Source organism: Cherax quadricarinatus, chromosome 42 (genome assembly GCF_038502225.1).
Source record: "Cherax quadricarinatus isolate ZL_2023a chromosome 42, ASM3850222v1, whole genome shotgun sequence".
Taxonomy (NCBI): domain Eukaryota; kingdom Metazoa; phylum Arthropoda; class Malacostraca; order Decapoda; family Parastacidae; genus Cherax; species Cherax quadricarinatus.
The window spans coordinates 21,878,752-21,891,845 of record NC_091333.1 but is presented as its reverse complement, the minus strand read 5'-3'; the positions used below and the strand labels follow the sequence as shown (position 1 = coordinate 21,891,845).

The window sequence follows — 13,094 nt, the reverse complement described above, 5'->3', positions numbered from 1 at the left end:
GGACAAAATTGGTGCGAAAAAAAGAGGTCGAAACTCGGGGTTCCACTGTATTTGGGAGAGTTGCCTCAAACTGATTAGAAGTTGTTTTGGTTGGTTTAGTTAACCCTTTGACTGTCGCGGCCGTATATATACGTCTTACGAGGTACCGTGTTTGATGTATATATACTCATAAATTCTAGCGGCTTCAAATCAAGCAGGAGAAAGCTGGTAGGCCCACATATGAGAGAATGGGTCTGTGTGGTCAGTGTGCACCATATAAAAAAAATCCTGGAGCACGTAGTGCATAATGAGAAAAAAAAACTCCGACCGTTTTTTTTAATTAAAATGCCGACTTTGTGGTCTATTTCCGTATAGTATTTATGATTGTATTCTCGTTTTCTTGGTCTCATTTGATAGAATGGAAAACATATTATAGAAATAGAGGTGATTTTGATTGATTTTTCTATAAAAAGAACCTAGAAATGGAGCTCAAAGTAGGGGAAATGTTTGATTTTTGCCAATGTTCAAAAGTAAACAAATGATGCCATTGTCCAATAAATGTCCAACTAGCCATTCTAATATGCAGTCATGAATGGGTTGATGTTATTTATACAATTATTACAGTATTGCAGTAGTCTGCATAATAGTAAGTCTTCTATTTTTTGTTTGAATAAAAATTCAAAATAGAAAGCAAGAGTAATATCAGAGGGACCTGGAGACATGACTGATGAGCAAAGAAAATGTTAATTTAGAGCCAGGAATGTCTGCATTGTTCATTCTGGACCTTATTTTGAAATTGTCATATTTTTTAGTTTTCGTGAAATTGGCCAAATTGCAAATTTCTGACCACATTATTAGGTAGTTGAAATCGGTAAATGGGCAGTTTCTTGTACTCAATCGATAGAAAAAATGGAGTTCTAAAGAAATAGCTATGAGTTTGGGCGACTGGAACAATGGAATTAGCCGAAAATAGGGCTCAAAGTGGGCGAAATCGCCGATTTGTAAACAGCGCCGAGGTCGCTAACTTTGCGAGAGCATACTTCCGTCAGTTTTCCATCAAATTTCGTTTTTTTGGTGTCATTACAATCGGGAAAAGATTCTCTATCATTTCATAAGAAAAAAATTTTTTTTTTTTTTAAATTTTGCGACACCAGGAGACACCTCAGGATTGGGGGTTGCGACAGTCAAAGGGTTAATATTGAGAGATGAGATGATTTTTAAGCATAGCCCTAAATTGGTATGTAGTCAGGGGATCCCTTACTGGTTCAGGTAGTGAATTCCAGATCTTCAGGCCCTTTATGTGAATTGCATTTTCGCACAGTGTGAGACTGACATGAGGGATGTCGAAATGTGTCTTGTGCCTTGTACTGTGACTGTGCATTCTGTTGTAGCTATCAAGAAGTTTAAGCAGAGGGTTTATATTGGAGTTTAATGTTCTGTATATGTAGTAGGCACAATAATACGAGTGTAGTCTTGTATATTTAGTAGATTCAGGCTTTTGAAAAACTGGTGGGGTGTGCTGTCTGGCATAGGAGCTGGTAATCAAGAATATACAACTGGCTAGTCTAATACACATTTAGGAATGCACTGACATTATTTATACAATTATTACAATAATGTAGTATACATGACAGTACATCATCTACCTTTTTGTGTGAATAAAAATTCAAAATGGAAAGCAAGTGTAACATAAGAGGGGCCTGGAGACTTGATTAATGAACAGAGAAAATATTATTTCAGTGTCAGGAATGTCTGCACTGTTTATTCTGGACCCTATTTTGAAACTGCCATTTCTTGAATTTTGTGTGAAATTGGCTAAATTACTAATTTCTGATCACTTAATTGGGTAGCTTAATTACTTGAATGGGCAGTTTCTTGTACTCAATCAATAGAATGGAAGACATACTAGCAAAATAGCTAAGAATCTGGTCAACTGGAACAATGGAATTAGCCTAAAATCAGACTCAGTGGACAAAATCGCCGATGGGTAAATATCGCTGACATGGCAAAATTCACGAAAGCTGGTTTTATGTGCTGCTTTTTCAACAGACTTTTGGACTTCCCATTGGTTTCCCCAGTTAGTGCTGTACTGGTGAACCTATACATGGAACATCTTGAGGTTGAGTGGTTTTCCCCTATTATTCCTTCCTCACTCCCTAGCTTTGTTATGTGACAGCATACTCAACATGCTGTTCAACATTTAACATATATTCCTGCTCTATAACACAAGCTCAACCAGGTCAAGCTTCAATCCAATTTATACTCCAAGTAGTGTATGACACTTACTTTCTTTAATGTTCTTCTCTGCAAAGCTGACCATGAGCTTTTTTAAAGTCTACTATAAACCAACCAATCAGCACAATCTTCTCCAATTCTACTCACACCACAATGCCAAAATTAAATGTGGAGTAATCACAGGCTACTTCCTATGTGCCCTCTGTATTTGCAGCACTGAATTCCATGAAGAACGCTCTTTCATTGAACAAGTATTTTCTATACTTCACTATCCTCATCACTTCATCAGACTGTAAACGGCATGCACATAACATACTTAATTCACTTAGATGTGGTACTAATGAAAGATACATGCACAGTCTTCCCTACCAACTCTACTGCCAAGCATGTCTCTAGCATTCTCTAACACCACTGAAGGATATCATCAGTAGGATCAACCCTCTGCAGGTGCATTAAACAATCTTTTGCACCAACTGCAACCAAATATACATGTGCAAAACATCCAAACCTCCAAACATTCATTTCTGAACACCAGTACACCAGCAGAATGGATTACATGAAGAACGCCTGTGTTTTGCACTGAAATTTATACAACCATTTAATTACAATGACACAACTTATTGCCATTGAAGAAAACATACTGAGATGCAAGATCTGGAAATTATCAGTCATTAGCATATCCATCAATTTCAACCAGAATAATGGATTCTACATCACAGATGAGCCTCTTGCCAGGAAACTTTCATAGTTATCCCACACAGCAACAACATTACAGCAGGCCTACTGACCTATGGTAGACAGGTCTTGCTCACATCCAACCTTTTCCTAGTCATCAGTCTACCTAAGAAATAAGCTTCAGCATACATCACCTGACTCTTCATGCCACCACACTATATATATCTTTCTTTCTTTCAACACACCGGCTGTATCCCACCACGGCAGGGTGGGCCAATAAGAAAAACAAAAGTTTCTCTTTTAAATTTAGTAATTTATAAGGGAGAAGGGGTTACTAGCCCCTTGCTCCCGACATTTTAGTCGCCTCTTACAACACGCATGGCTTACGGAGGAAGAATTCTGTTCCACTTCCCCATGGAGGTAAGAGGAAATAAAAAGAACTAGAAAGAAAATAGAAGAAAACTCAAAGGGGTGTGTATATATATGCTTGTACATGTATGTGTAGTGTGACCTAAGTGTAAGTAGAAGTAGCAAGACGTACCTGAATCTTGCATGTTTATGAGATAGAAAAAAGGACACCAGCAATCCTACCATCATGTAAAACGATTACAGGCTTTCATTTTACACTCACTTGGCAGGACGGTAGTACCTCCCTGGGCAGTTGCTATCTACCAACCTACTACCTAGGATATATATATTCTTCTTTCAACAAACCGGCCGTATACCACCAAGGCAGGGTGGCCCAAAAAGAAAAACGAAAGTTTCTCTTTTTAAATTTAGTAATTTATACGGGAGAAGGGGTTACTAGCCCCTTGCTCCCGGCATTTTAGTCGCCTCTTACAACACGCATGGCTTACGGAGGAAGAATTCTGTTCCACTTCCCCATGGAGATAAGAGGAAATAAACAAGAACAAGAACTAGAAAGAAAATAGAAGAAAACCCAGAGGGATGTGTATATATACATATATATGCTTGTACATGTATGTGTACTGTGACCTAAGTGTAAGTAGAAGTAGCAAGACGTACCTGAAATCTTGCATGTTTATGAGACAGAAAAAAGGACACCAGCAATCCTACCATCATGTAAAACGATTACAGGCTTTCGTTTTACACTCACTTGGCAGGACGGTAGTACCTCCCTGGGCGGTTGCTGTCTACCAACCTACTGCCTAGGATATATATACAGTGGACCCCCGCTTAACGATCACCTCCCAATGCGACCAATTATGTAAGTGTATTTATGTAAGTGCGTTTGTACGTGTATGTTTGGGGGTCTGAAATGGACTATTCTACTTCACAATATTCCTTATGGGAACAAATTCGGTCAGTACTGGCACCTGAACATACTTCTGGAATGAAAAAATATCGTTAACCGGGGGTCCACTGTATTCTTCTTTCAACACACCGGCTGTATCCCACTGAGGTGGGGAGGCCCAAAAGGAAAAACGAAAGTTTCTCCTTTTACATTTAGTAATATATATAGGAGAAGAGGTTACTAGCCCCTTGCTCCCGGCATTTTAGTCGCCTCTTACAACACGCATGGCTTACGGAGGAAGAATTCTGTTCCGCTTCCCCATGGAGGTAAGAGGAAATAAACAAGAACAAGAACTAGTAAGAAAAATGGAAGAAAACCCAGAGGGGTGTGTGTATATACATATATGCTTGTACATGTACGTGTAGTGTGACCTAAGTGTAAGTAGAAGTAGCAAGACGTACCTGAAACCTTGCATGTTTATGAGACAGAAAAATGGACACCAGCAATCCTACCATCATGTAAAACAATTACAGGTTTCCGTTTTACACTCACTTGGCAGGACGGCAGTACCTCCCTGGGCGGTTGCTGTCTACCAACCTACTGCCTAGGATATATATATATATCTATACACATATATACATGTATATACTTGCATCTTATTCCAGGCAGATGTGTTTGTTACTTGATAAAGCCCACTACATGGGCGAGACATTGTCAATAAATTACTGCATTTGTCTCTCTTTTTTTTTATGTTGATATTTTATACCATTACACTCCAAGATATGACATGCAATAGGAAAAAATAGGAAAAAAATTTTGCTACTTGTTAATCAAATTTTATGCAGTTTCTAATTAAATTTATGCACAAATATTTCTTTCTTGAAATAGTTTCCCCCAAATGTTCTGAAATCTTGGAACCAACCCCAAATGTTGAGGAAGATATGCCTCTACTGTAACAACAATTATATGATACAAATACACAGTAAAGCCTCAGTATAACAGACCTTAATATAACAGACTTTTAAACTTATAGGCAAAGTTTAGTATTTATTGTAGTATATCTATAAACTTCTACTTACACTTAGGTCACACTACACATACATGTACATGTTTATTTATACACACTCATCTGAGTTTTCTTTGATTTAATCTTAATAGTTCTTGGTCTTATTACTTTTCCTTTTATATCCATGGGGAAGTGGAATAAGAATCTTTCCTCCGTAAGCCATGCGTGTTGTAAAAGTCAACTAAAATGCCGGGAACAATGGGCTAGTAACCCCTTTTCCTGTAATAATTACTAAAAAGAATAAGAAGAAGAAAATTGTCAAAGTGGGAAGTCTGAATGTACGTGGATGTTGTGGAAATGATAAGAAAGAGATGATTGTGGATGTTATGAATGAGAAGCAGCTGGATGTCCTGGCTTTAAGTGAAACAAAGATGAAGGGGGTAGGAGAGTTTCAGTGGAGAGGAATAAATGGGATTAGGTCAGGGGTTTCAAATAGAGTTAGAGCTAAAGAAGGAGTAGCAATAATGTTGAAGGATAAGTTATGGCAGGAAAAGAGGGACTATAAACATATTAAGTCAAGGATTATGTGGAGTAAAATAAAGGTTGGATGTGAAACGTGGGTTGTAGTAAGCGTATATGCACCTGGAGAAGAGAGAAGTGTAGAGGAGAGAGAGAGATTTTCGGAAATGTTGAGTGAATGCGTGGGGAGTTTTGAACCAAGTGTGAGTAATGGTGGTTGGGGATTTCAATGCTAAAGTGGGCAAAAATATTGTGGAGGGAGTAGTAGGTAAATTTGGGGTGCCAGGAGTAAATGCAAATGGAGAGCCTTTAATTGAGCTATGTGTAGAAAGAGGTTTAGTAATAAGTAATACATATTTTATGAAGAGGATAAATAAATATACAAGGTATGATATAGCACGTAATGAAAGTAGTTTGTTAGATTATGTATTGGTGGATAAAAGGTTGATGGGTAGGCTCCAGGATGTACACATTTATAGAAGGGCAACTGACATATCGGATCATTATTTAGTTGTAGCTACAGTTAGAGTAAGAGGTAGATGGGAAAAGAGGAAAATGGCAACAAGTAAGAGGGAGGTGAGAGTGTATAAACTAAGGGAGGAGGATGTTCGGGTGAGATATAAGCAACTATTGGCAGAAAGGTGGACTGGTGCAAGTATGAGCAGTGGGGGGGGGGTTGAAGAGGGTTGGAATAGTTTTAAAAATGCAGTATTAGAATGCGGGGCAGAAGTTTGTGGTTATAGGAGGGTAGGTGCAGAGGGAAAGAGGAGTGATTGGTGGAATGATGAAGTAAAGGTTGTGATAAAAGAGAAAAAGTTAGCTTATGAGAGGTTTTTACAAAGCAGAAGTGTTATAAGAAGAGTAGAGTATATGGAGAGTAAAAGAAAGGTGAAGAGAGTGGTGAGAGAGTGCAAAAGGAGAGCAGATGATAGAGTGGGAGAGGCACTGTCAAGAAATTTTAATGAAAATAAGAAAAAATTTTGGAGTGAGTTAAACAAGTTAAGAAAGCCTAGGGGACAAATGAATTTGTCAGTTAAAAATAGAGTAGGGGAGTTAGTAGATGGGGAGAGGGAGGTTTTGGATAGATGGCGAGAATATTCTGAGGAACTTTTAAATGTCGACGAAGAAAGGGAGGCGGTAATTTCATGCACTGGACAGGGAGGTATACCATCTTTTAGGAGTGAAGAAGAACAGGATGTGAGTGTGGGGGAGGTGCGTGAGGCATTACGTAGAATGAAAGGGGGTAAAGCAGCTGAAACTGACGGGATCATGACAGAAATGTTAAAAGCAGGGGGAGATAGGGTGTTGGAGTGGTTGGTATTTTTGTTTAATAAATGTATGAAAGAGGGGAAGGTACCTAGAGATTGGAGGAGAGCATGTCTAGTCCCTTTATATAAAGGGAAGGGGGACAAAAGAGATTGTAAAAATTACAGAGGAATAAGTTTACTGAGTATACCAGGAAAAGTGTACGGTAGGGTTATAATTGAAAGAATTAGTGGTAAGACAGAATGTAGAATTGCGGATGAGCAAGGAGGTTTTAGAGTAGGTAGGGGATGTGTAGATCAAGTGTTTACATTGAAGCATTTATGTGAACAGTATTTAGATAAAGGTAGGGAAGTTTTTATTGTATTTATGGATTTAGAAAAGGCATATGATAGAGTGGATAGGGGAGCAATGTGGCAGATGTTGCAAGTACGTATATGGAATAGGCGGTAAATTGCTAAATGCTGTAAAGAGTTTTTATGAGGATAGTGAGGCTCAGGTTAGGGTGTGTAGAAGAGAGGGAGACTACTTCCCGGTAAAAGTAGGTCTTAGGGTCTTAGACAGGGATGTGTAATGTCACCATGGTTATTTAATACATTTATAGATGGGGTTGTAAAAGAAGTAAATGCTAGGGTGTTTGGGAGAGGGGTGGGATTAAATTATGGGGAATCAAATACAAAATGGGAATTGACACAGTTGCTTTTTGCTGATGATACTGTGCTTATGGGAGATTCTAAAGAAAAATTGCAGTTTAGTGGACGAGTTTGGGAGTGTGTGTAAAGGTAGAAAGTTGAAAGTGAACATAGAAAAGAGTAAGGTGATGAGGGTATCAAATGATTTTGATAAAGAAAAATTGGATATCAAATTGGGGAGGAGGAGTACGGAAGAAGTGAATGTTTTCAGATACTTGGGAGTTAACGTGTCGGCGGATGGATTTATGAAGGATGAGGTTAATCATAGAATTGATGAGGGAAAAAAGGTGAGTGGTGCATTGAGGTATATGTGGAGACAAAAAACATTATCTATAGAGGCAAAGAAGGGAATGTATGAAAGTATAGTAGTACCAACACTCTTATATGGGTGTGAAGCTTGGGTTGTGAATGCAGCAGCGAGGAGACTTGGAGGCAGTGGAGATGTCCTGTCTAAGGGCAATGTGTGGTGTAAATATTATGCAGAAAATTCGAAGTGTGGAAATTAGGAAAAGGTGTGGAGTTAATAAAAGTATTAGCCAGAGGGCTGAAGAAGGGTTGTTGAGGTGGTTTGGTCATTAGAGAGAATGGATCAAAGTAGAATGACATGGAGAGCATTTAAATCTGTAGGGGAAGGAAGGCAGGGTAGGGGTCGTCCTCGAAAAGATTGGAAGGAAGGGGTAAGGGAGGTTTTGTGGGCGAGGGGCTTGGACTTCCAGCAGGTGTGCGTGAACATGTTTGATAGGAGTGAATGGTGACGAATGGTATTTGGGACCTGACGATCTGTTGGAGTGTGAGCAGGGTAATATTTAGTGAAGGGATTCAGGGAAACCAGTTATTTTTATATAGCCGGACTTGAGTCCTGGAAATGGGAAGTACAATGCCTGCACTCTAAAGGCGAGGTTCAGGATATTGGCAGTTTGGAGGGATATGTTGTGTATCTTTATACATATATGCTTCTAAGCTGTTGTGTTCTGAGCACCTCTGCAAAAACAGTGATTATGTGTGAGTGAGGTAAAAGTGTTGAATGATGAAAGTATTTTCTTTTTGGGGATTTTCTTTCTTTTTGGGTCACCCTGCCTCGGTGGGAGACGGCAGACTTGTTAAAAAAAAAAAAAAAAATATCTGTAAACTGTGTGCTCATTACTATATTAGGTATACAGTAATTTATGGCACTTTTTTACTATTTTTTAACTTCATTTAGATAAAATAGACACCCCTATTATTCTGTTATACTGAGGTCCACTGTCCAAGGCTAATCTTCTAAGAATAACAACCTGACCTAACAGGTGAAAAAATCTGATAAATTAAAGAACATATATCTAGACAGAAAAGGTACCAGATGATGATAATATTGAAGCTTCTATTTCAGACTAGAAGTAAATAACAAAACAGCATGTAGAAATGGCATAGTGAAATGCCAGAGAAGATTGCAGGGTTATAAAATAAGGAAGATGACTCAGTACTGATGGTTGCATGGAAATATCAATGAATATGGTCGCTTTAAGATACCAGAAGTAAATTTCTTTGCTGGAAATCAAGAACTAAAATATTAAATACATTATACATTATTATACCTTTGCCACGACTTGTATGAAGTCGTGCTCGAATTGTAACATTTTGGTTGGCTAAACTTTCATCGAGATCTTTTAACTCTTTGTGTGTAACTGGTAATTTCTCTTGACTTTTATTCAGTGTTAGGTTTCCATACAAACCCACTGAACAGTCTACTTCTGCTCCCTCTTGGGTTGCATCCTGAAAAAAAAAAACTCAGTTCAACAAATTAATATAGCAATACAAAATAAAATAGACAAAACAAGCAGTTTAACTTACAGTAACCTGCTTAAAATAAGTACCTCCTAGATCATAGTGATCATTAAGAATAATGAATTCTTAGGATATTGATTAGAAAAAAAATCAGATCTTATAATTTATTCTCAAACACAAATACTCAACCCTCAAACTGGCCCTGACATATATCTGCGTGGAAAACTGGGCAAGATACACTACAGTGTATATAACAGTAGAGAGCTCAAAGTAAGGCCTAAGTTCCTTGATTTATGTTGGGAGAATCTTGTAACCCTAATGTACAAAATTTATGTCTAGTCAAAAAAATTTTTGTGTCAGTGTAAAAACCAGTGTTTGTATGTAACCTCTTGACAGTTACCAGGTCAGGACACTTCACCACCTTCCACCACACATCACCACCCTCCACCACACGTCACCACCCTCCATCACACGTCACCACCCTGCAGCAACAGCAAGCAGCCGCAGCAAGCAGCAACAAGGCTGCTCCTATATCTTGCCGTCCCCTGTGTAATAAGGGGTTCACTGTAAGGGGTTTGTGAAGTTAAGGGAAAAGTGAGCAGTGAAGAGGGTTTTGAAGAAGAAAATTTACTAGTAATTCAGTGGTGATTGCTAAAGCAGATACTAGGGTGTACTAGGTGACTAGAAAAGAGAAATAAATATTATTGTATATGAGTCAAAGAGCGAAGAGTGAAAATGGCAGGCATTAGGGGGGTACAGGATGCCATAATTATATTTATCTTTCTTCTTCAATTCCATGAAGAAAGAAATCAGTCATGGGGGCTGGAAAAGGTGAATGGAGTAACAGCGCCCTGGACAGTAAAAGCCCAACAGTTGCCATCCTACCAGAAAAGTAAATGTCACTATCGCCGCAAGGTATGGCAACACCGCATACCCAAACAAAAACAGTGGCACACAGCTCTTATTGTAGCGCTCTTAAGTGGTGATATCCAAATTAATCCAGGACCTCAAACTATTGTGCAGAGGCAAAACAGACAGATAAATGACGGTGATAATGACAGTCTAGTAGCTAGGAATGATAACCTTAACTCCATATGTAATGCATACATAGGTCAATGTGAGACAATACAACCATTATTATCTCAAACACTACCAAACAGGTGCATACACTGTACTAAAGTATGCATGAAAAACAGAAAAGGCAAATTATGTAAAATGTGTAAGGGGTGGGTGCATGATGGATGTATGTACAATTATAGCAACGGTGCCAGAATTCATTTTGTGTGTAACAAATGCACTTTGGCACAGTTACCCTTTAGCAATGATGACATTGATTTACCTAATTTTAATACAAATGACCCATTGCCATATACTGATGATTAAAATTGTTTTATGAAAACAGGCCTTCACTTTATTCATGTCAACGCAAGATCACTTCTTCCTAAATTGGCAGAGATTAAGATTCTAGCTAACAAAATTAGGGCGGCAGTTATAACCATCTCTGAACCCTGGTTGGATGATACGGTGACTGACGACGAGGTCAAAATAGGTTACAATATAAAACGCTTAGATAGGAACAGAAAGGGTGGTGGAGTATGTGCCTACATTAGAAATGACTTAGCTTACAACCCAAGACCTGATTTAAATAACAATAAACTGGAGATTCTATGGTTTGAAGTGCTGCTTCCCAAGACCAAACCCATCTTAGTAGGAACTAGTTACCGCCCTCCTACCCAGGACCAGCTCTTAGAAGACTTTTCCAGAGTATTGTCCGGACTTGAAAACAATTGCAAGACAATAATACTGGGCGACTTCAATATCTGTTTTCAGCAGCAAAATAACGGGATATGCAAAAGGTATAAGCAAATTCTAGGTTTAAATAGTTACACTCAACTAATTAATACACCATCCTGGATCACACAGTTCTCAGCCACCCTAATTGACCACATACTTTGTAATCGCTCTGAGAACATTAGTCAGTCAGGCGTCATTACCACAGGTCTTAGTGATCATTTCATCATTTACTGCACCAGGAAAATCACTAGGGATAGGATAGGTCTACACAGGACAATAAAAATGAGGTCAACTAGAAACTACAGTGAAGAAACACTGGTAAATAGGCTACACAATTGTGACTGGACAGAAATAACAAGTTGCACGGACATAAACGATGCCTGGGAAAAATTCAAAACAATGTTCAGTACCATCCTTGATAATATTGCACCAGTTAAAGAGGTTAGGATTAAACGAAGAACTGAACCCTGGATGACTACTGAGATATTTGATAATATGAAATTCAGAGACCAGCTGCTAAAAAGATTTAAAGCAAACAGACAGGATATTGCAGCACTAAATGAATTCTAAAGGGTGAGGAACAGAGTACAGAGACTTATAAAAGGAGCAAAGGCAAAGCACTATTGCTCAAAAATTGAAGAGTATAAGCATAACCCCAGAAAGCTCTGGCAACAACTAAAACAGTTGGGGTATAGCCATAAGCCAGTAGATAGGTCTAACATAGTACTCACTATCGATAATGAGGTATGCCACAAAACATCTAAGGTGGCAAATTGCTTTAATTCCTACTACACATCTGTTGCATCAACACTAGAAAGTAAACTACCAGCTGCATCAAATACCTTTAACACAGACTCTGATAAGTTTCAAACATACTATACCAATAAAGGGGTAACCCCAAATAGTTGTCAACTAGTAAGTATATCTCATGACTTTATTCAAAAAGAACTGAGCAGGTTAAACCCAACTAAGAGCACAGGCCCTGATAACATTCCGTCTAAGTTCCTAAAAGATGGTGCTTCTGAACTGTCAATCCCTATTGCTCACATAATAAATCTATCAATCACCAATAATACCGTACTGGAGGGGTTCAAGGAGGCCAGAGTTACTCCTATCTTCAAGAAAAATAGTAGGTCTGATGTCAGCAACTATATTCCTGTTAGTATACTCGGTATAATATCCAAAATTCTAGAGAGGGCGGTGTCCCGGTGGCCTGGTGGCTAAAGCTCCCGCTTCACACACGGAGGGCCCGGGTTCGATTCCCGGCGGGTGGAAACATTCGACACGTTTCCTTACACCTGTTGTCCTGTTCACCTAGCAGCAAATAGGTACCTGGGTGTTAGTCGACTGGTGTGGGTCGCATCCTGGGGGACAAGATTAAGGACCCCAATGGAAATAAGTTAGACAGTCCTCGATGACGCACTGACTTTCTTGGGTTATCCCGGGTGGCTAATCCTCCGGGGTTAAAAATCCGAACGAAATCTTATCTTATCTTATCTTACTCTCAAGTAGTTAAGTACCTTAATAACAACAACATTCTCCATAGCTATCAATCGGGCTTTAGAAGATCTTACTCAACCGACACCTCCCTAATTAATCTGATGGATTACCTGAGAACTGAAATGTCAAAGGGGAACCTCATAGGTATGGTAACCTTAGACCTGCAAAAGGCCTTCAATACTGTCAACCACAATATATTATGTAAGAAACTTCAAGCTATCGGTATAGGTTCTGTAGACTGATTTAAGTCCTACCTTAGCAACAGGAGACAAATTGTCAAAATCAACAAAACGGAATCAGAACCCCTGCCGATAGCATGTGGAGTTCCCCAAGGTAGTATTCTGGGTCCCTTATTATTCTTATGTTATGTCAATGACATGCCTATCAGTGTCAAGTGCAAACTCCTACTGTA

The 13,094-nt window shown here is 38.8% G+C and overlaps 1 protein-coding gene across 1 annotated transcript in view; it reads right to left on the bottom strand.

Moving 5' to 3' along the window:
• The window catches only part of AspRS (aspartyl-tRNA synthetase), a 57,449-nt gene that overhangs the window by 25,609 nt on the left and 18,746 nt on the right, over window positions 1-13,094 (bottom strand). Inside the window, exon 3 of the mRNA XM_053786508.2 lies at window positions 9,199-9,376. Coding sequence (XP_053642483.2) covers window positions 9,199-9,376 — 178 coding nt within the window. The remainder of the gene's footprint in view (window positions 1-9,198; window positions 9,377-13,094) is intronic.